Source organism: Lepidochelys kempii, chromosome 13 (genome assembly GCF_965140285.1).
Source record: "Lepidochelys kempii isolate rLepKem1 chromosome 13, rLepKem1.hap1, whole genome shotgun sequence".
NCBI classification, from domain to species: Eukaryota; Metazoa; Chordata; order Testudines; family Cheloniidae; genus Lepidochelys; species Lepidochelys kempii.
This window is the reverse complement of record NC_136392.1, coordinates 17,212,140-17,235,550: the sequence shown is the minus strand read 5'-3', so window position 1 is coordinate 17,235,550 and position 23,411 is coordinate 17,212,140. Positions and strand designations below refer to the sequence as shown.

Sequence of the window (23,411 nt, the reverse complement as noted above, 5' to 3'; positions counted from 1 at the left end):
CACTGCTTTGCTGAACTTAACATAAACAATACAGCTGTGAGGAAACAAGGACTCCTCAATATAAGGCAGGGGTTCTCAAACTGGGCGTCGGGACCCCCCAGGGGGTTGCAAGGTTATTACATGGGGGAGGTCACGAGCTGTCAGTCTCCAAGCCAAACCCCGCTTTGCCTCCAGCATTTATAATGGTGTTAAATATATAAAAAGTGTTCTTAATTTATAAGGGGGGGAGGTCGCACACAGAGGCTTCCTACGTGAAAGGAGTCACCAGTACAAAAGTTTGAGAACTACTGATATAAGGCAACTCTACGGTCTCTCATGACAATGAATGATGGCTCTCAGACTGTGGTCTGCACAACATCTCTGGGCAGACCAGGTGGTACTGTCTGGTCACATGATACTAACATTCAAATGTATTAAAAGACATCACACACCAAACACTTCTCTAACGTTGCTGTGGTTGTCCCAGAGATGTCATGCACTTGTGAATGGGAGAGGAAGTCACTCACAGGGCACTGTCCCTCTGTTAAAATGTGTTTCTCATTATGTAAATATCGGGAATCCTTGACCTCTTAGTCATTCCTTCTGTTTCAAGGCCCTTTCAGTCAGGCCAATGAAATAGCAAGGTATAAGAGGGATTTCCAAACTTCTTATTTGGAAGCCCAGTGTGCCTGCTCTTAAATGGGGGAAAGAGTAAATAAAAAACCAGGTTTCTCCCCAGGAGTCCCCAGCGTGTGTTTCAAAATGAAAGAATTGACAGACACAGACTTTGAGAGTCAAACAATGGCTTGTGCAAGTCACAGCCCAACAACTCTAAGATACTAAAATACCAGGGTAAAGTGCTAGTGGCAGAAGGCCCACACCTCTAGAATGCTTTCCCTGCTGAGATACAATTAAAAACAAATCTGTACACTATTGGGCCCACCTCCAGAAAAAAAACATCAATGCCAACTTGATCCTCCCTTGCTCTCTACCTAGTTGACCTTTCCATCCTTACAGTTGCCTTCAATGAAAATCTAACTACCCGGGTATGGGTTTCAGTTGCAGCTGCCGCCTTGTACTGCCACCCAGCCTGGAACACAACTGATCTTGAGCCCTCAGATTTGCCTTTGAGGCTCCTCAGGGAAGTAATGAAGAACATGGGAGAGCTGAGCTGCTGCACTTGACATTTTCATTAAAGGCAAAGAGCAAGGGAGGGTCTCCACTCGGAGAAGGGAAACAAAGGGCAAGGAATGGGAGAAGGATTGAGTCATGGGGCAATTTTACTTGTCCCTGGAAGAGAATTCTGTAAGTGGAGTAGCAAGGTTAGCTGGACGTGAGAAGAGTCCAAAGTGAGTACAAGTTGTTTTGGGGCATGGAATCATGAGTAGTGAAGCTATGAAAGATAACACTTGTTGTATAAGGACTGGACATACCATTCAGGGTGCAGAGAGACAGAAAAATCCCTGAAAAGATTCAGAATCCAGTAAGTCTGGATTAGGCTTAACTGAACTTTTCAGAACCTTTTTGAGGTTTCCGCCTCCTAAGCTACCAGTATCACCGCTGGCTGTAAGGGTCCTTTCAGGCTTTAATTTTACACTGTAACTCTCAGTCCGAAGCAATCTATTAAAAATATGCTTCCAAAGAGTCCATAGCAGGCAAGATGGGAAGACTGATAGGGTAAGAAGCCAGCCAGCCAGCCTGCCTAGTGCCTGCATTCACTCTATAAAGCTGTTTATCAGACTTCTTATTGGTTCTTAACCAGGTCAGGCTCCTTTGGTCTATGAGGCTAGGCCATAAAGAAATTCCATTCTGATCTGGTTCTTAAAGAAGCTCTATTTTAAAGTCACCAGAAAGCACATTAAAAGCCATCCCACTTGACTCCAGCCTTATACATTTCTGTGGAGGAGGCCTCCCTTGCATACATTAAATAGTATTTCAGCACTTACTGAGAATGGGCACACACACATTGCTGCTTCGCTTCTTAAGAGCGATTCAGTAAGACCTAATGTTCTCAGCGTTGTTAATGAAGATGGATCTGGAGAACTAATAGCTCTTAAGTCTTAAGTGCAGAAACACTGGGGTGTTCTCTAAGGTGGTTGTACATGTAAATCTACATTGCCCACAGCCACATTTGTCTTGGGCACATCCTGAACACACTGCATTTGAGACAGCACATAAACGCATGAAGGAAAGAGAAAAAAAACCAACCTTAAATGTTTCTTCTGTGTGAGTTTAAAGCCCCCCACAATGGACCAAATGCATCCCTGGTGTAGCTGCAATGGTTTCAATGAAATTACCCAGGATATTTATTTAGTCTTATTTGTAAATATCATAGTCCTGATCCTTCTCCCTATCCATCCTCAAGGGTGCACAAGGCTGGAATGGCAGCAGCAGCTGCATGGTTTCCTCATGACAGACTCCACATCGGACATCCTCCACATGCTGTGGGGCAGCTTTGCAAGGCAGGATGCCCTGGTGACCCACAAAGAGAGGTAGAGGGGTAGCATAGGGCAAATGATGGGCGTGGGGCGACATTCTGCACTGGCCAAAACCAGAGAGTGAATCTATCCCATTGCTTGACTCTACGTCGGACAGGAAAATTTGATTCTCCCTATCTCCACTGTTAGCTCAGGCTTTGCACTGGGGAAGACCTTCCATCCTATGAGATTTGCCATCTAACCAACTTTTATCTTGAACCTCTGAATTCTCCAAAGGAATTTTATTTTTATATTGTTTAGTGACTGCAGATGCCTGGGCCAGGGTTTTTTAGGCCTATAGGGTTAAATTCTAATATTAGTCACACCGGTGTAAATCAGGAGAAAAGCCATTGGAATCAAAGAAGTTATTCCATACTTGCATACGTGTAAATGAGTGCAGTAATTGCCATATTGGATCAAAGCATTGGTCCATCAAGGCCAGTATCTTTCCTTCAACTGAGGCCTGCAAGTGCTGATCTACCATTATATACTGCTTAGAGTGTCTGTATCTCTTGGAGCTAGAATCTTCTGTGTGCCACTCTGGTACTATGACTGTATAGGCAGTCATGAGCCAGGCTGGGAATCTCTCTCCTCTTGAGGTATGTCTAACTAAACCATGCTGTTGTTACCTAACACCAGATCTGCAGCGCCTCTCTTCCCTTGCTGACACAAAGCCAGTACCTGGTATTTCAAAGGAAGACAAAATCCATCATGCCTACTCCCAGCAAAGCACCGTGCCAAATACGCATAACTATGTCTTTGGGAAAAACCATATTTCCTAACCAACTTATGCCTTGAAATATGAGACTGATTCCCTCTTATCTTAGCAAGCAAGTTTCCAAGTATTAAACCTTACCTAGAATGCTATTGAGCAACCACAGCTCCCATTAGCATCAAGATATTCAGTTGCTCCTCATCATCCATCGCAATCAGGCCCATTAAAGCTTTCCATTGTCCAGTCCTCTTTATAACCCAGCTGATGCATTTCACCCCATGGCCCTCTGTGGAAGTGAATTCCAGCCCAAACCCCAGAAAGCCCCACTGTAACCCTTTTTTCTCTGTGGCTTTTCAGTACAACCCTGCTGGTGCAAGGAGTTCCATGCAGGCTATTGTGCAGGATTAGGATCCAAATTTGTGCACAACTAGGGCAGATGTTATGAAAAGAAGGAACTGATTCTTTTCTCCCGAGGACCAACTGTGTCATCTCCATAACTGCCTGGTCTCTACTGGCTTGGGGAACGGATGTTCTGATAGTGCATCCAAACCCATGACTTGTTCTGCATGGCAGCAGCTAATCAGTGGGGCTATGCCAGGCTTTTGGTCTTTGCCATAGTCATAGGGGGAGGAGCCAGCTAGGTTTAGTGGGAAAATTAGAGCCCTCACACCCTCATTAGTTGTGGCACTTGCTGACTCATGCAGCAGGCAAAGCAAACTGATCCTCTGTCATGATCACATGGCCCCATTTAGTCAAGGGAAAGGTTATACTAATTATGAGGCATGACTCTAATAATGAAGGTTAGTGGCCTTTTGGGATCAACATGAACGTGGCCATGGCCATGGTCAGCACTAACCACACACTAATCTGATGCTACCCAGTGGTATGGAGTGGGGGGTGCAGTTAAAGGGGAAGCACATACCTTGAAACAATCCCAGCTGGTGAGGTCCTACACGCAAAAACATAAGACTAACATTCTTGTAGGATTTTCCATTGGATTAACTTGTAGAAATTCACTGGCAGGATCCTGTTTCTTTCCTGCTTGGCCTGAATAACTAACACTTCTCTTTGCACAACTTTTTTTCCTCCCCCTTAAAAAATAAATAAGAAATTGAGCTCTGATGATTCCTACAATGTTACATTCAGAATGACTGGAATATGCCTATGATTAGGTAAGAAAACATCTCCAGCTGATAGTGGAAATTCACACCTAAATTAATTGATAGCTGCTGATTTTATGCAGATCTAGCAACCTTCAGTTGAGTGCAACAGGATATAAATAGAGATGTAGTTAGAACAAGCTAAATATTATTGACCCTACTACATTTGTAGTAAGCATTGAGTATTATGTATAATTGTATCTGATTCACAGGCTGTGAGTGATCTCTCTATCTGGGTGGGAGAAAGCCCTACGAGCATTTGGAAAGCCACCTCCTGTACTAGTCCTCTAACAGGTGGTGTAAAAACCACTTCTGGTTACTGATTAGAGTCTTGCTCAGTAAGAGCAAATCATTGTAACCTGGCAGTGGGGAATAAACTCTCCAGTATCAGGTGACAGAGATTATGGCTCACTTGAAAGTTCTAGGACAGGGTCTTTTTTGGAAAGGCTTAGGCAGCAAAGCCTACCAAAGGCATAGCTAGTAGTCAGGTTAGTAAAGAGCTGATTTACCCACATATATTCCATATTATGTGGCAACATATTTGTTGATTTAAAGGATCTTAGATGCGGTTGTTGCTGTACTGTAAAACTTAGATACTCAGAGCTTCTTTGTGGCAGCAGGAAATCAAACTTAAGTTCTCCCCCCACAGAAGGACAGGATCTTAGCCTTGAACTAAAGAAGAATCTCTATTAGTGGTTAACAGTGTAGGATCTATGACACACAGAAGCACAGTTCTGGTTCCATCCTGCAGAGGGCAGACATGCCTGGGCACACCAGCCACAATAGATAGAATACAGTATAATACAGAGAACCCTCAGGTCCCACTGACATCAAGCAGAGTTGAGGGCACTCGCGTCCAGAGCCTTGCCATTCAGTTGCTGATTTCAATGGGAGTTATGTGCTTAAATACCTTTGAGGAGCTGGGACTCAGATTTTACTAAGATTAGGTCTGAGGTGCCCGGTCTATTGCCATTCACCTGTCTTCCCCCTGGAAATAAAGACATAGTTGTACTTACTCATCACTATATATAACTCCAAATAGAAGGAGAAAAATGAATTAGAGGTTTTGATATAAAGGTAGTATACAGATTAAATGAGGGGAAAATCCTCCAATAGCCTTCAGCCACCAGGGAGCTGGTTGAGGCTAAAATTAAAGTTGTGCTATTAGGACTGATACAATCATAACAGCTCAAAAGTAAAAGGACAAGAACACAGTGACCAACCTCTGTGTACTGAAGTTCACACATTCAAGAAAAGCTGCATTAACCAGGGCAGCTCCAACGATATTTGTCAGTTTTCATGGCACCAGTCACTGCTATGCAAGAGTTTCATTAGCTAGATTCCGCAGGGAGCTCAGTTTTAAAAAATGAATCCTCCCCTGTTTTGCATTGTAATTCTTTATTATCCTGAAGTCCAGCAGCGCTGTGCGTACTCTGCTAGATCCAGATAGGCAATGACCAGCTCCCTACCTGATTCTTAATCTTGTCAGACAGGCAGTGATAAAAGAGGACTCATTATTTGTCACAGTTCCAGCCTTGTATATAGCATCAGCAGGAGTGAATTTGGGAAGACTAGGGTGCTTATCCATTGCAGTCAGCACATACCCCCTACCCTCGCACAGACTAGTCATATGCCCCTGCCTTGATAGACCTTATCTCTCAGCTGGGATCCCTCTTTCCCTCCCACACTCCCCACTTCTTGACTTCCATTTGCTCCTCCCCAGATCTGAGGCTTCCCAGCCCCACCCCCTCCCATCCCTTTTAATTGAGGTGAGGAGAGAACACATCCTAAAAGACAAATTTAAAAATTGTATTAAAGCTAATGTTAAAATTATATAATGCACAGGTTGAGAAAAGAGTGTCTGTACATCTGGGAATAGTGCTTAGATTATCCACAAATACAAAGTTTGTTTTTAAAGCCATAAGATACATACAGTGAATAATTAGCAATAACTAGCCCAACTGGTAAACTGACCAGATAAATCCTAGAGCAGGAGGCAATCCTGGAAAACTGCATTACACCAGCCAACCAGGCCTTAGATGTTCCTTTCAGGCTATTGATGGGAATAATACTATACACTTTCCCCAGAGGATCTCCAAGGGTATGGGAAACACTACTTCATTTTGAAAGCATCCTTGGGAGGGAGATACTGTTATGTCCCTTTTACAGATGGGTAAACTGAGGCAAAGAAAGGTGAAATGACCTATCCAAGATTGCACAGCAAGTAAGTAACCAAGCTTGTTACAGAATCAGGAGACAAAATGGGTAGGCTCTGCCCATGCAATGAGCTCTATATGGATGAACCACGGCAGCCATGAAGAGCTAAGTTAACATGCAAGGGGCTTCCACACCTGCACAGAGGGTGTAGAATGCCATCATATTGCTCATGGTGCAATCAGGACCTTAACCCTTAATATTATTCTCTAACCTTGTCATAGCTTCTTCCAGCTAACTGGAAACTGCATTTTTCAGGTGTCAGCAGTGTAAGTGAGGGAAGCCTTTAGGGGATCTGTTACTAATGCACATACTTTAGTAAAAATAAATCTGAAATTATTTTCATGAATTTTCAAGTTTTTCTTAGGTATAAAAGGGAGTGGCAATTGAAGGCAGAACTTTGCCCTCCGATTTTAATAAAAGTCACTGCTGATTTTCCCTTCCTATAATGTAACTCAACAATAATAAAAGTCACAGCTGCTTTTCAGTTTTGAATGTTTCATGCCAACCACTGGGAAGTAATAAATGTAAAAAGGTAATTTCAAGTGAACTGTTAATGATATGAGCTGTCAGTTACGGAAGGAATGCTATTCAGGGCCATGTCCATATGTGAGCAGAGTAACTGGTGCTGGAAAAGGGCAGCAGCAGCCTTGCAAAAGGGGCTTGCCAGTAACTGGATACACTCATGCCAAACTACACTCCCCAAAATGCTAAAAACACTCGCTCTCTCCTTGTCCAATAGGAGACTTGAATAGCAAGGAGCTCCAAAGTCCATTCCCCAAAATATTCATCCAGGAGCCAGGAACTGGGTCTACTGCAACCACCTTTGTACAGCTTTCCAACATATGGCTGGGCTAAAGAAGAACCTCTAGGATCCTCATTCTACCGCCAAAGCCCATTCTGAAAAGTTGTCACAAGACCAGCAGTGGTTTAAGGCAGGATCTTTTGGGCACCAGCTCCAGGGCCCAAGTATGGTGAGAGCCCCCAGATCAGTGCTCAGGAACCTGGCGCTCACTGCCTCTGTGGGGCATGGATTGATCAGTGGTTGATTTCCTCCACAGCACAAGGTCCTAAGGAAAAAAAGTGCAGCACAAAGATCTGGTGGTGAACCACAGCTGGCCACCTTCTCCTGCATGTGTGGGATAACACAGAAGCGAGGCCTTTGGGTTTTAATCCTCACCCTGAGAATTGCAGTTGCAAGAGTGGTTCATTTCTCTGGACTGATTTGGGCTGCAATGGGTTTTCTAGCTATTGGTTGTAACTACATCTCCTGTTTTCCATTGATGTACAGTACTGGGCATCCTTTATCATTGTTATTATTTACTCTTATTATTATTTGTTTGTATTGTGATAACACCTCGGAGCCCCAGACATGGGCCTGCCCCATTATTGTAGGTGCCATACAAACACAGAACCAAAAGACAGACCCCGTGGGGACTGTGACTTCTAAATCCCAAGAGCCAGGCCAAAAGGCAGTAATTTAGTTTGTGTGTATTCTGCTTGATTTTTCCATTGTTGTGATGAGGCAGATTAAGGGCTTAGAAAGTTCAGTAAGAAACAACAATCCATAGAAGCCCCTGGCCTTTTAATTACCACATTTTTCTTGGCACTTTCCACCATTCACTGAACAGAATAGGAGCGAGTCTTATCACTGCGGGTCAAGTGCTCACCTGGGCACTCATGGCACAGAAACAGAAGATGCTAACAATGGGCCAAGCTTTCACCCTATGCTGATTTAATTGGCTGTGCAAATCCAGCATTGTGTGTGTGCAAAGAGGCATGTCAAATGTTCGACCCCCGCTAATAATAACAGAGCTTTTAAAACATGTACCAAATTAATTCAGGGAGCTAGCAGGTGAAATGCATTGCCGTACAGCGAGACACAGCCTGGGACCATCCCTCCTGAGCTTGGAAAGGCTGGACATGCAGGGGAGACATGGAGCGGAGCACTAGACTGACCTCCACTAGCCACGGAAGGAGCAACTTTGATTGTCTCTGGAAGGAGCCAGTTATAACCTTTTTTGACCAAAGGGATGAGGCTGCTGAGTAAGGCCTATAAGAAGTGAAAAGAACAAATTGTGGATGCTCCAGATCCAACAGGGATTCAGAGCTTTCCCTTGAGGAGAAAAACGTCCTGTTACCAAAGTGCCACATTGGCATGGCACTTTAATGTTAAAAGAAGAAAACCTGAGAAAAAGTGGGAGGAAACTGACCTCCTGAGTGTGGTTCTGCTCTGAAAAGTGACAGTAACAGTGGCTGGGTAGGCACCAGCTTGATTTCATCGCAGTCATTTCACATCAAGTTTGCTCAGTTGATGAGTAATAAAGATGTTTTCATAACTGCTAATGTTGCAGTCTCATTCTGTGATCCAAGAGGCAAGCTGGTTTCTCTCTGGCTCCTATATCATCACCAATAATCATCCAATAAATAAATCTTCAATTCAAATGTATTTAATAATTCTGTTGATGAGGCATGAGCTGGAATAGAATCCACCTCTCCTTGCCCTGGCTGTACAGGGCAAGAAAGAATAAAAATCAGTAAAGATTTGTTTTTGTCAGTAAAGTCAGAAGAAATTATCCTGGATGTAAAGAGGGAGCAGATCTCCTGGGTACAATGGTGTCCTCCTTTCTCTCACACACATACACACACCTATTACCATTGTATTCATAGAATCATAGAATCATAGAATATCAGGGTTGGAATGGACCCCAGAAGGTCATCTAGTTCAACCCCCTGCTCGAAGCAGGACCAATTCCCAGTTAAATCATCCCAGCCAGGGCTTTGTCAAGCCTGACCTTAAAAACCTCTAAGGAAGGAGATTCTACCACCTCCCTAAGTAACGCATTCCAGTGTTTCACCACCCTCCTAGTGAAAAAGTTTTTCCTAATATCCAATCTAAACCTCCCCCCCTGCAACTTGAGACCATTACTCCTCGTTCTGTCATCTGCTACCATTGAGAACAGTCTAGAGCCATCCTCTTTGGAACCCCCTTTCAGGTAGTTGAAAGCAGCTATCAAATCCCCCCTCATTCTTCTCTTCTGCAGGCTAAACAATCCCAGCTCCCTCAGCCTCTCCTCATAAGTCATGTGTTCCAGACCCCTAATCATTTTTGTTGCCCTTCGCTGGACTCTCTCCAATTTATCCACATCCTTCTTGTAGTGTGGGGCCCAAAACTGGACACAGTACTCCAGATGAGGCCTCACCAATGTCGAATTCTGCCCTTTGCTTTGCTAAACAGAAAATATAGTTAGTTACCTTGAAATTTAAATTAATTGTTGTAACAATCCCTAGAAGATGCAATTACCAACTAGCTTCTCTTCTTTTCAGTTTCCATCTAGAAGCTGAAATGGACTGAGACCATCAGACTGTTTCCTGGAAGCCGCCTGTCAGCCATCAGATGGTAATGACTTTCAGACAAACTAACCAAAGGTGGATTTGAATTTGTGATTTGGAGGTCAAGTCCTCCCCATTGTATCCTATTAAAAAGAGCCCTGCGGTCATCCAGTGCAAGGATAATTTATATCACTCTTTAACCTTATTTTTGGTGATTGTTATCCCTGTTCTGTTCCACTATATCTCAGTTTCCCCTCCACATGCTCTTCATTCTTTCACCTGTCAAGGTCTTGATGGGGCTTCTCTTGGAGCCAGTCACCACTATCCTTTAATCAGACAGAGGGGTCACCGTTGAGCAGTGTAAAGAAATTCAATTCTCCCAGGACTGAGTGTGCTGCTTTCTGGGTAAAATTTGCATTGTTTTCCATTTCTAATGTGTGTATTTTATTAATCACATTTTAATTAATTGGAGTAAGAAGATCATTTTTAAAACAACTCATCTAACACTATTTTTCCCACAAAGTGCTCCCTTCATTGTGTAATGTAGAAGACTAAAATAAACTATCTCTGAAGGTTGACTGGGATTAAGCTACTTCACATGGGACACTACCATTCCCCCTGAATTCTAATGATCTCTTTTAAATGTGCCCATTTTTGTAGCATGCAGAAGATAGATGATGATGGTGTTCCTGTTCTTGGCTCGAACAATATATGTCATTAAACAATTTGAGATGTCATTAAACAATTTTTAAAAAATGAGGCCAGGGTTAAATAATATCAATGAAGGGTCTGATTCTGAGTTCCTTATTTGAGCTATCAAGTGTCTACTCACACAAGTAGTTCCATTAATTACTTTTGGGAATAACAGCTTATCAATGTGAGTAAGAGGTGCGCAAACTGGCCCACAATAAAGTGAAATAGGATAAAAGGCAAAGGTAAAAACACCAAGAAAAGCAACATCCTGGGCCAGATTCTGAAAGCCTTTCTTATGCTGTGTATCACTGCACTTCGTTGATGCCAACAGGACCGCTTGGGAGTAAGGTGCTATCCATCAGGAGTAAGGGTATCAGGCTGTAGGCTAGGGCTAACAACACCAGGCCAAACAACACAAATCAAGTCAGTGGTGACTAGCTGTAGACTTTAGTAGCAAAAAGTGAGGACTGAAAAACAGGTCATGTTTTATTAATTGGGACTAACAAAACATATGCCAGTCACCACACAGCTAAGTTGGGTTCTGTGTAACTCGAAAGCTTGTCTCTCTCACCAACAGAAATTGGTCCAGTAAAAGATATTACCTCACCGATTTCTGATCTCTATTATCCTGGGACCAATACAGCTACAACAACACTGCAAACAGGCATCACACCGATCACTCTTGTGTTGTGCTCTAGCTTTCCCCCATGCTTCATCTTCTTAAGGCTGCAAACTCTTCTGTGCAGAGATGATCTCTATTATTTGTACAGTGCTACCACAAGGGGGCTCCCATCATGCCTGAGGTACTGCGGCAAGCGAAATAAAAATAGCGATGCACTTTTTTTAGGAAAAGCCATAAGGAGAAATTATTATGGATTATTTTTTTAAAACGGGCATCTTTCTGCTTTTGTCTTTCACTGTGCATTAAATATTGACAATTGAGCAGATTGATGCAAAGGAAGAGTCTAATTTAGGAGGCCCTCAATTGAAATATTACAGTAGACTGGATAGATTGTCTCTAACAAACCCAGAAGCTCCTGATATTGCATTTTGTATGCCTAATGAGGAGGCATTTTGAACAATCTATAATTGTCCTCTAAATGAAGTACTGTAGACTTTTGCTTATATTTTAGCAACTATGTCTCTTCTGGAATCTGCACTGAAGCAGGCTGTTTCAATACATACTTTGGTCACAAACCACATGAGCCATCTGGCTCTTGATATTTGGGTGACTTTTCATGGTAAATAAGAGGTCAAGTTTTCATACTTTCTCCTAGGAAAGGATCACTGCAACTGAAGCCCTTAACATCATCTTTCATGGCACAGAAAGAAACTTAGCATCATTATTCTTTCCTTGGGTCCCTGGAGCTGCTACCAACCCATACTAAAAGCATATTACTTCTTCTTCTGTACCAGCTCAGCTGTACTGATTAGTTTATTTGTAGGGGAGGGAAGAACCCAGGCTCCATCCCTTCCCCCCACCCTCTGTCTATGTAGGGGTGAAGGTGGTAGTGGCTTTGTTAATTCCATTCGCCTCCACTTACTGCCCCCCTCCGCCCCATACACACATGCCCATGCACACTGGGGAAGCTTCCCAGAAGAGTAAGCTGCCTCCTTACATTCCGCTGTGTCCCTGCAGTCAGAACCACGAAGTACAGGTCACAATTTTGCCCTTAATAACTAGCAATGAGCGAATCTCACACATTTCAGTGTGAGGTTTGATTTTAATTTGATACACACCAGCTTGCCCATCCTGCAAATTATGGCCATTTAGATCGTATCTATAATGGTTGGTCCTGGGGCCGCTTTTGTTCATTAATGATCTGGAGGATGGCGTGGATTGCACCCTCAGCAAGTTTGCAGATGACACTAAATGGGGGGAGAGGTAGATACACTGGAGGGGAGGGCTAGGATACAGAGGGACCTAGACAAATTAGAGGATTGGGCCAAAAGAAATCTGATGAGGTTCAACAAGGACAAGTGCAGAGTCCTGCACTTAGGACGGAAGAATCCCATATACTGCTACAGACCAGGGACCGAGTGGCTAGGCAGCAGTTCTGCAGAAAAGGACCTAGGGGTTACAGTGGACAAGAAGCAGAATATGAGTCAACAGTGTGCCCTTGTTGCCAAGAAGGCCAATGGCATTTTGTGCTGTATAAGTAGGAGCATTGCCAGCAGATCGAGGGACATGATCATTCTCCTCTATTCGGCATTGGTGAGGCCTCATCTAGAGTACTGTGTCCAGTTTTGGGTCCCACACTACAAGAAGGATGTGGAAAAATTGGAAAGAGTCCAGCAGAGGGCAACAAAAATGATTAGGGGACTGGAGCACATGATTTATGAGGAGAGGCTGAGGGAACTGGGATTATTTAGTCTGCAGAAGAGAAGCATGAGGGGGAATTTGATAGCTGCTTTTAACTACTTGAAAGGGGGTTCCAAAGAGGATGGATCTAGACTGTTCTCAGTGATACCAGATGACAGAACAAGGAGTAATGGTCTCAAATTGCAGTGGGGGAGGTTTAGGTTGGATATTAGGAAAAACTTTTTCAATAGGAGGGTGGTGAAGCACTGAAATGGGTTACCTAAGGAGGTAGTGGAATCTCCTTCCTCAGAGGTTTTTAAGGTCAGGCTTGACAAAGCCCTGGCTGGGATGATTTAGTTGGGGATTGGTCCTGCTTTGAGCAGGGGGGTTGGACTAGATGACCTCCTGAGGTCCCTTCCAACCCTGATATTCTATGATTCTATGATCTATCTAATCTATATATCTATCTATAAACAAAGATGGCTCCTGAGCGTCAGAATCACTGGCTAATGTTCATCGTAGGATCACATCAGCTAAGAGGCATTCTGCATGTCTCAGCCCCATGCTAAAGACACGTAAAGTCTATCTTGATCAGTTCACACAAAAAAACAACACCCACCGAGATGCAGGGTTAGGCCTGTTTAACATACTTTGTTCATAGAAAGATTTAGAAAAGCCTAACAGCTGTAATCCTTTTTAGATCATGGACTGCAACAGAAGTATCCTTTCAATACAATATATTAAGCTTCGTAATACAGCTATCTTGTATTTATAATCTATCTGATTAACTGTCTTGTGTGCTTTTTTGCCAGAAATGTGCACTGTACAATGTTAATTAATTTCAGAGGATCACATACAGCTGCTGGTTTTTTCCTAGTGACAGTTCCTTGCCACATCACACCTATAACAGTATGAAAAATTACTGGGTTATCTTTTCTTCCAAATACAAAAGAAAAGCCTTCAGAAATTCAGAGGGTTGTGTCACTGTGCCATCTCATTTTACCTTTTCTCATCTCTTGGTTATTTTAGAATGTGAGCTTTTACCTGGGGGGCAAGAAGCAAACAGAATCTTAACTTTCTAGCTAAAGTGGCAAAAAACTACACTGAAGCCACTTGCTTGACCCTGTGAGATGCTAAGCACCTGCAGTTCTGTTACTTCACTGCATTGTTCCAGAGTTATGGGCACTGAACACTTTGCAGAAATCACTCAGTGCCTTTCAGTATTGAGCATTTAATTTGCAAGGTTTTAAAGAATAGTTTTCCCTGAAAAAATGCTTTGTTTTCTTCCAATGCTCATGATTCATTTGCTTTTCACAGTTTGATCTTTTTCAACAGGATCATTCCATTAATTTAAGATAGCACTGCTCAGATTAATGAAAGTTAAACACCTTTGTCCTTTTGCTACAGCATCAGGATCATCTCTGTTTTTGCAGCCGTCAGATAAACTTACATACAAGTTAGTTTTATCATTTATTTTTTTAGAAAGATTATGGTAAGATGCTATGTACCGTAGTTAATGTCCTGTATGGAACATTCCTGAATTGACAGGGCACTGCCTAGATCGGCTAATAGTACTGTTCCATTTCTAACCACTCATATTTTAGGCAGTACTGTGCTATACCATGGATACAGAAGGTAGCGCGATTAGGCCAAGCCAAAAGGCTGGTTTCAAGCATCCTTGACTAAAGGAAGGTCTTACAGTTAAGGCAATGGACTGGGACTCAAGAGATCTATATAGCTCCTGACGCTGACACAGACTCCCTGTGGTCACCTAATCTTTCTGTGCCTCAGCTCCCCATCTGTAAAATGGGGATAATGACACTTCTTTACTCAGTAGGGGGTGGTATGAGGATAAATCAATTAACACTCATGCTTAGATATTACGGTGATGAGGGCTATATGAGGTCCTAGATAGAGCTGCAGCCTGGTCTGGATCAGAAATTTGTGTCAACTCAGCAGCTTACGTGACTCTCACCCTCTTGGTTCACTGTCCATTATGGAATGGAATAATTTTCTTTTCTTTTTGGTCCCCTTGTTCTCACCCTGTTTGAAGTCATTGATGTATTTTACTTTACTACATTAAACTGTTTGCCAGGAGTAAGTTCCAGAGCCAGATCACGGGCTGTGTTGAGAGGCTACGTTGGAGTGGAGCCTACCCTCAGTACACCCAGAAGATACAGCAGTAGAGTAGCAGGCCAACCTAGCAGCTTCCTGACAGCGAGGCAGGGGATCCAGACAGCTTGCTCAGTGACACACCATGGCGCCAATGGAACAGTCTAATTGCTTGGATGCATGTCCTGGCCCCAGCCTTCCTCTGCACCATTCTTTCTGGAGCAGTAGTAAAGTACACCCAGCCTCTCCCTCCCCCTTCCCAGCCAGCACCGCCAGCAACCCTTAGCCATCCTGCCTGTGTGACCACAATGGCTAATGGATCCCCAGTGTGCTCAGAAACTGATACAATCTCCCCTATGTCCTTGCACCAGTGAGACAGGACATTGCCTTAAAGAAGGGGAGCCATTGTTTAGGGTCCTCTTGGTCTCACTGCAGAACGTACAGAGCTGACTATGGCTGCTGTGGTATCACAGAGGACAAAGATAACCTGTTAGGTATTAGGCCCTAAACGACTTAGGAGCTTATAGGTCAAACATGGTCCTTTCTGGATCTGTGGTACCAGATGTGACAGACCTCCTCCTTACCAGACTGTGGTGTCTAAGAGCTGCTAGTTCTGGGATTCATGAGGTCAGCATAAAACTTATTCTTCTAAAGAAATGTACTAACGACTTAAGAGAGAGATGATCAGTTCCATTAAAGTGCCTTTCCCAGCTGTAATTTAGACTCATTTCTCCAGCCAGCAGCTGCTCTGTTTAAAATGTGGATTTTTAAAGAGATTGCTTTAGGAAGGCAAAGGGCAGCAGCTAATAGGTCTATTACCAGGTTGAATTTAATGTGTATCGTAAACGTATATAATGCTAAAGGAAATATCCAAGCTACAATAGTGTGTTATCTTAGTTAAGGTGGGTTGACGGCCCCCAGCCACTCTGCAGAAGAGAGGGTTAAAGAAACCTCTATTGTAATAGCAAGATTTTTAGGCTGTATATTGCTTTCAGGACCATAAAGAAAAGTGCTGCCTCCTGTAATGAAAACAAAGTTTTGTTAAAACTTCACTCTCAAAGTTTTGAGGTAAAAGGGTTGGTTCTTACAGTGCCACAGTGTCAAATGTTATCAGCTCTTTCCTGCATATGGCTGACTTGTGGCTGTCAGGATGGTATTGCCCATGAAAACTGAATATAAAAATATCTGATCATGTCAGTATATATTTTATTTAAATGCATATGCACAAGGGGGCTGAGTTAAAGTTGCACAGATAACTTTCATTCTAGCATTTCCAAACTTTGTGTCTGATTTTGCAACCTTACCATTCTTTTAATGTAGCTTTTTGTCTAACTAAAAGAATAACTTTATTTACATGAATATGCATGTGGGTGTGTGGAGGGGGCGATTCTTGGGTAGATGTGTATGCATATATCTTCTTTCTGCTAAAATAAACGAAACAGCATAACATTTCTCAGTTCATAGACTTTAAATGGGATAGACCTGCTTATGTCTCTCTAAAAGCACCCAGCACTAGGTGAATGATTTCCAGATATTTGTAGTTAAAAATAGATTAATGATTTTCCATTGGAAATTGAATTAAAAAATAAAGGATTCCAAAATATTTTCTTTACAAAAATAAATTGAGAGGAGAACATGTGCAAATCAAGCTGCTCTTGTTCAGAAATGATCCCAGGAACAGATGCAATGGCTTTGCACTGCACTGTCAGAGGATTCTGGACACAAACGAAGCATAAACAGACAGAAGGGTCAGCCTCATACAATGGGAATCCTTCAGTGGCATTGAGTCAGTGCTGAGGCTTCTATGTCAACTCTCCTCCTTGTTGCCTCTCCCTGCTACCAATGCAGTTGGCATGGCTGGAAGAAAGGGGGCACAGGGCAGCAGCTCTTTGGAGCCATCAACATCTTCCATAAATTAGAGCAGCCCAAAGGGGACCAGCCTGCATTCAACAGCTCCAAGATCAGGAGAATGCAAATGGTGAACATTATGTCACTTTCCAACACTCTCTCTTGCACCACACACCCCTCCTACCTACCTGTGCTGTGTGCAGTTTGTCTGGGCAGCCCATAATCTGGGCTGTAAACCTATGATCTGGAATGGCCCCTTACCTTCAGCAGTCAAAATGGTCAGATAGTGCCACTAAGACACCTTATGCTTAATGATGCTGACTCACTCAAGTGTATCTTCCTTTCCAAAGTTCTCTCTCATGCTAGTGTGCAGGAAGACCAACCCTCTGTATGGATGCCATGGCCCAGCTACTCAGAAATAAACACTCAGCTTTCTGTGTCATGACTTTGCTAGATATATTTAGTTGTACCCAAAGATTTGCAAGAAATTCCATGAATGTGCAAAATTGGTTGAGAGTTACACACAATAGCTTATGACAGCTATATTCTCCCTTGAAATGTGCTTCCACGATGTAAAGTTCACTTTGACTTTATCTAGTGGTTAGTTACTAAAAATGACTGTATGGTGTGTTGAAGCTCCCCTATTAACTAGAGTCAGTTAGCATTAAAGCTGTAGTCTAGCAGGTACAAAGCCAACATAATGGTGACTTTTTTTTTAATGTTCTTTCTAACTGCTACCATTACCCCAGCCCAATGGATTAATTAATAAAGCCAAAATATACTACTTGGATCTAGAACCAGTTCGATGACAGTTCTCAGAAAAACCAGAGGAACACAGAGGAGACCAGTTGGATGATGGAAGGGAAGCCATTGCTATTTTACTAATCTTTTAGTTTATATCGAATCATGATGTCATTCTTCGGCTGTAACATTCCGAAGCCATATCTTCCCTTGTCATACCCTGGGATTCTTGCTTCAGGATCTTTCAGTTCCAAGTCAAAATTGGTTAACAAGATGAAAACAAACCTAAAATGATAAAATGACCAGGTCAGTAAAGTATATGATATTGACAATCTACTAGTTTCTCTATGCTTAGAAGGCAAATATAGAGGGAACTGGTAGTTCTGACTGTAGTTAAGGTTGCCTGATACTTCCTATTATTAACACCCAGTTTTCAGTTGCTTACGACTTTGCCAATCGTTACCCATTCAGATTGGACTTTTCCATGCCAGGTGCCTGCCACCAGCTGAATTATTTTGGAAAATTTCAGAAAAAAATGGTTTAGCCATTTCCAAGAATGACATGAGGGAAAAATACATTGTACAAAGTGAGGGAGTGCTATTGACAAAATACTGTGTGATCATATCATTAAAGATTGTATCCTAATGCATGCATCCTAATGGGGCCCAATGCAGGTTGCATCCGAAAACTTAATTCTGGACTTTCCTAAGTTTTGCATCCTTAATATAACTTTGACTTTACAACCTTCATGTTCTTTTGATGTAGTTTTGTGTATGCAGTATATGTATGAAGTTACAGTAGACTGAAAGGCCTGGGAGCATTTCCTCTCTACCACCACAGTATATACTATGCAGCATAAATAACTAATTCACAAATCATTTGGAGATTTTGTGATCTATGGTGTTAAAAAAATACTTATTTAAAAAATAAATAAATATGGTTTTCCAGAAGAGTTTATATGGGTTACTGAAGAGTAGATACAGAATTTACAAATGGTCTCAACCTGTATTTATACAAAGTAGATGCCGGAGGCATTAGATAAATATTATTTGTTTTGCTATTTTTTTTTAAACGGAAGTCCAAGTTTTATAGAACAAGAGGGTTCTTATCCTGGATATTAAAATGACAAATGGCCAGAATAACTAAGTTTCATAGACTCTCTGTATTTACTTACTGTTTGATGCTATTGACTGCATGGAACTTCCCAATACATGTGTTAATTCCTGCTCCCCACGGCATGTTGTAATACTTGAGCCTTTCCCCTCCTTTATAGAAATCCCTTTTCTCTGTTTTGTCTGCATTGAGGAATCTGTCGTATTTAAATTTCTGAAAAATAAGAACGCATTTCTCTCACCCAGTTATTCTCTGTCCCACGGGAGCAGATGGCTATCTCTGAACACAGAGACAATCACTTGCTGTATATTTGTATTCTGGTATCACCTGAAATGCTGTTGTAGAGAGAACATTAGAGGCTTTCTATACACTGATTGGAAGACATTCTAAGAAGTAGGGGAGCCTATGATGAAACATCTGTAAGGGATGGTCTAGATAATACTTAATCCTGCCATGAGTGCAGGGGACTGGACTAGATGACCTCTTGAGGTCCCTTCCAGTCCTTTGATTCCATGCTTTCCAAGTGAAGACTGGAGAATATAGGTCAAAAGAGCAGTGTGCTGGGGAAAACATGGATATGGACTTCCCTATCTAGGGAGACCTAACTAGATTTTAGGGACATGAGAAGACACTACTTTTCCAAGGAACTCTGGTATGGACTGGGAGAGAGAGAGCAGAGCAAAGCACACAAGCATGGGTTCTGAGATGGGAGATTACCTCAACCTCTGACCTTCAAAAAGTGTGTTCTCTGCCCTGCAGTAGTGCAGTATGCAGCCATTGGGTATTTATGAGCATAGGAAGAAATGGTTTTCTTCATTTTTAAATCTATTTTCTCTCTTAAATAAGTTATACATTCTTTATCTTCAACTGTAACTTGGATAAAGAAAAGGAGTACTTAATGTGAAAAAGAATCATTGCTGACTGTCTAGGGAGCTGGGGGAGCCTCTACCTTCCGAATGTGAGTCCGCCAATCCTGCAGTGCCAAACTCCACTGGGGATGGCACAAAATGAGGCTTGGAAAGGGCCTGAGTTTCTCTCCCTAAAGCGACAAGGTACAAAGGCTCATGCTGGCATATGTGGAGACCCTGAGCCACAGATGTATGATGATCCACCATAACAGACACAATCAAGAGTTTCTTCCATACTGGCAAACAGCTTTGAAATGGAGAGTCTTCAATGATCTCATCCAGCTGGAAACAAACCCAATCATTCCCCGATGCTCACCTTTGAAATCATGCAAACATCTGTCCTGCTTTAACCCTTGCCATGCTGCGTATTTTCAGCTCGGTGACTCATATGCTGAATCCTTTAGTCATGCAAGGTAATGCAAACACTTAGTTCACTGGTCTATCATTCCCGCTCGGAATTCTGCTTTTTCACCTATTCTAATATAATGGTTAAAGGGCCTATAATCAACTAGCAGGAAAATCCACCATTGCGGCTGGTCTTTCTCACCTATTAGGGCACCAGCTGACTGTCCTAGCATTGCTTATGTGGACCAAAACTTATTTCTTTAAAACGGAGTTTCCCCTGAATAAAGGCTGTGGGAATTGGCCCTGACTAACAAATACACTGAAGGGTAGAGGAGTACGGAATAGCCTGAGTATGTTAAATTTGTGCACTTGTGTTGACAAATTCCGAAAATCATTAGGAGAGGCAGTTTGGTCCAGTGTTGATGGCACCAAACCAGAAATCAGGAGATGTGGGTTCTGCCAGTGACTGACTATGTGAACTCAGGCAAGTCATTTGACCTTGCTCTGTCTCCTTTCACCATTTGTAACATGGCGATGGTGATACTTGCCTACATTGATGTGCCTACTAATACATATCTACCTCTGCAGAATGAAGGGCTTGAGGCAGCCCTGCTGGGAATCAAACCTGGGATTCCAGGGAGCCTATTTCAGGTATAGGTTCCTAAGTTATTCATTTAGTTGCACATGGGAAGTTTAATTAGTGCTAACTATCCAAAGAGCAAGCAAACAAACTGTACTGGACATAATACCTCTCTGGTGTATGTACTTGGCTGCTGAACTATTCTGTGAGATTCCTAAGGACACTCAAGCAACAGGAATGGCATTTTTCACTCTGGCTCCATGGCAGGGCTGCGTTCTGGACTGTGGCATCAGCTCATATCTTTCACTTGGGCAGCCAGCAGGGTTCAGGCGTATCTTGGAGGTAAGTGCACTTCAGCCGGAAAATAGTTGCAGGTGACCGCTGCTTACGCCCCTAACAAGGCCAGTCTATGAAGCAGCACTAGTCTTGGCCTCCTTGTATCTGCAGACGCAGCACCAATATTCTGAGGCCACGTTCTGGGAGCTCAAATGGGAAAATATTAGTCCACAAGAAGAAGCACTAGGGAGCTGACAGGACCCAGCCTAGATGAGTTATCCAGCTGGAGTCAGGCATTGTCCTGTAGAATCAATGCACTGACACCTGAAAGGGTGACGGGGGCACCATTACATGCTATGATCCTTTCACATGTTTGGTCTCTAGGCTTTCACAGTGTGCAGCAATGCATCTGGCATCACACCTTTCTCCCACTTCATTTTCCAGCAATTACAGGAGCTGTGTCTCTACTACAAAAGTTTCAGAGTAGCAGCCATGTTAGTCTGTATCCGCAAAAAAAAAAAGGAGTACTTGTGGCACCTTAGAGACTAACCAATTTATCTGAGCATAAGCTTTTGTGAGCTACAGCTCACTTCATTGGATGAAGTGTTTGCAGCACTAAGTAAGCTAGGTTGGTCCGGGCTGTTTCACTCCTCCAAGCTTTGTTGCCCCCTCTCGCTATGATAGCCAATGGTAGAGTCAGTCACAGCTCTTTTTGGTTCAGTTTTCCCTTGCAGTACTCTTGGTTAGCATCTCAACCTGTTAAATGTTTTCTCTGGCACGTTCTTCGGCAGGAGTATTATATAATCCCAGCAAACACTGATTCCTAGATTTCCAGGCCAGAAGGGGCCATTATGATAATCTATGAAGATGTCCTGCATAACACAGGCCACAGGACACTTTTCCCCCCAGTAATTCTTGCATAGGGCCCATGAGGCAGACCCTCAGCTGTAAATTGTCAGAGCTGCAGTAAAGCTAATAGAGCTCTGTTAATTTACACCAGCAGAAGATCTGTGCCCATAGCTTGTGGGTGAGCTATAGCATGTCTTTCAGCAAAATGTCCAGTGTGGATTTTTAAAGACTTTGAATGATGGAGGATCCATCATACCCTTAGGTCTTCAGCAAGATCTTGCTATGCTTCATCTAATTATGCCTTTTTCTGCTCGATTAAAGAGCTGTTTGCGGTCAGAAATCTCTTTCCCGTGTAGGTATTTAAAGACTGATCAAATATTGACAGGGAGCCAGCTGCAGCAGGGGCAGTCTCCTAGCAACACACTGGCCACAGGGATCCTAATGGGGGCTGCCTGATTGACTTCACTTCCTGCTTGGTGGAGGGGTGGAGCTAGCTACTATTTAATCCAGCAACAGCCAGCGCTCGCTGACTGCTCAACATCTTCCCTACCCACAGCTGGCTTGGTCCTGCCTCCTGCACTTGCTACCTCTCTGCCTGCCCCTGTGCCCACTTCAACCCATACCCTTCTCCATCCTTGACACCCCAGCTCTGCTTTCTGACCAAATCTCTGGCTCACCCATTGGTTCTGGCATTCAGATTCCAATCCATGGCCCTGACCCTCAGCTCTGTTCTCAATTATAGCCTCATGTATTCTGTGGTCCCGAATCTTGACTCCAGTTCAGCTCCATTCTAACCTCCGGGCCTGGCTACCCCTAGGGCTCTGTCCATTAGGCCCAACTGCCCACGTCCTGGTCGTGTCCTTGACAAGTATAAAGGAAGAAAAACATTTTTGTAGCCTGGGAAGTGTCTCAGCATCATAAATGGAGAAACACATTTCACGCTAGGAGAAAAAGGGAGCTATAAATTCCCCCAGATTAATGGGCATAGACAAAAATCCACCAACAGCCTGAATTCAGTGCTGGTGGAAAGTGATGAATTGACAACCCTGGAGACTGAAGTCCTGAGTTTATCCACAAAACAGGAGCTGCACATGCAACGATGGTGCAAGTTGTCCCCCCCTGCCCTATTGATGTACCTCAACTCTAAGCTATAGGACCTGCCTCTAGGGAGACAGATTTAGTTCACTGGAACCCTTACGTGTGATTCAGCTGCAGGATTTGGGAGCAGGTCGCTCTACCATACACACAAACCAGGCACTCTTACAGCATGGTAGGAGAAGTCAGCACCGCTGTGGCCCATGTGGACCTGTTCTTCTTGGCCAAAAGGAGAGAGAACTTTGGTCTCTATACCTAGCTGTGTACTTTTATGGTCTTCATCTCCACAGTATCTGAATCTCTAGGGGTGTCAGGCCAAATCCCACCTGAGCATTGAAAAGTCACACTGTTCTTCAAAAGAATACCTATAAAGCACTACAAGACACCTTAAAGAAACATCACAGTTGTGCTGCCCACATTCAGATGTTGGCTACCATCCCTGCTGAAAGTTTGGCTTCTAACTACATTTTGTGCTGTAGAAACTGCATCATATGTCCAAGTCTCCAACTTACAGTTGTAAGTTAATGGGACTCGTCACCCAATCGACCAGAGTCTTGCCTTTAGTTCCTGCTGAATTCTTGGTATGCAGCTCTCAAAAGTGCCTGACACGCTGGGCATGCTACACATAGTGCTACCCCTTCTTCCAACACCAGCGTCCCCGCTCTGCTGAG

The 23,411-nt window shown here is 43.1% G+C and overlaps 1 protein-coding gene across 4 annotated transcripts in view; it reads right to left on the bottom strand.

Annotated features, from left to right (window-relative positions):
- Positions 1-16,174: 16,174 nt before the first annotated feature.
- The window catches only part of PTGIS (prostaglandin I2 synthase), a 39,859-nt gene continuing 32,622 nt past the window's right edge, over positions 16,175-23,411 (bottom strand). For all 4 annotated transcript variants that reach the window (XM_073309465.1, XM_073309467.2, XM_073309464.2 and 1 more), the window contains exons 9-10: positions 18,749-18,900; positions 16,175-17,859 (exon numbers count right to left, since the gene is read on the bottom strand). In XM_073309465.1, the coding sequence (XP_073165566.1) occupies positions 17,715-17,859; positions 18,749-18,900 (297 nt within the window). In that variant the 3' untranslated portion in view covers positions 16,175-17,714. The remainder of the gene's footprint in view (positions 17,860-18,748; positions 18,901-23,411) is intronic.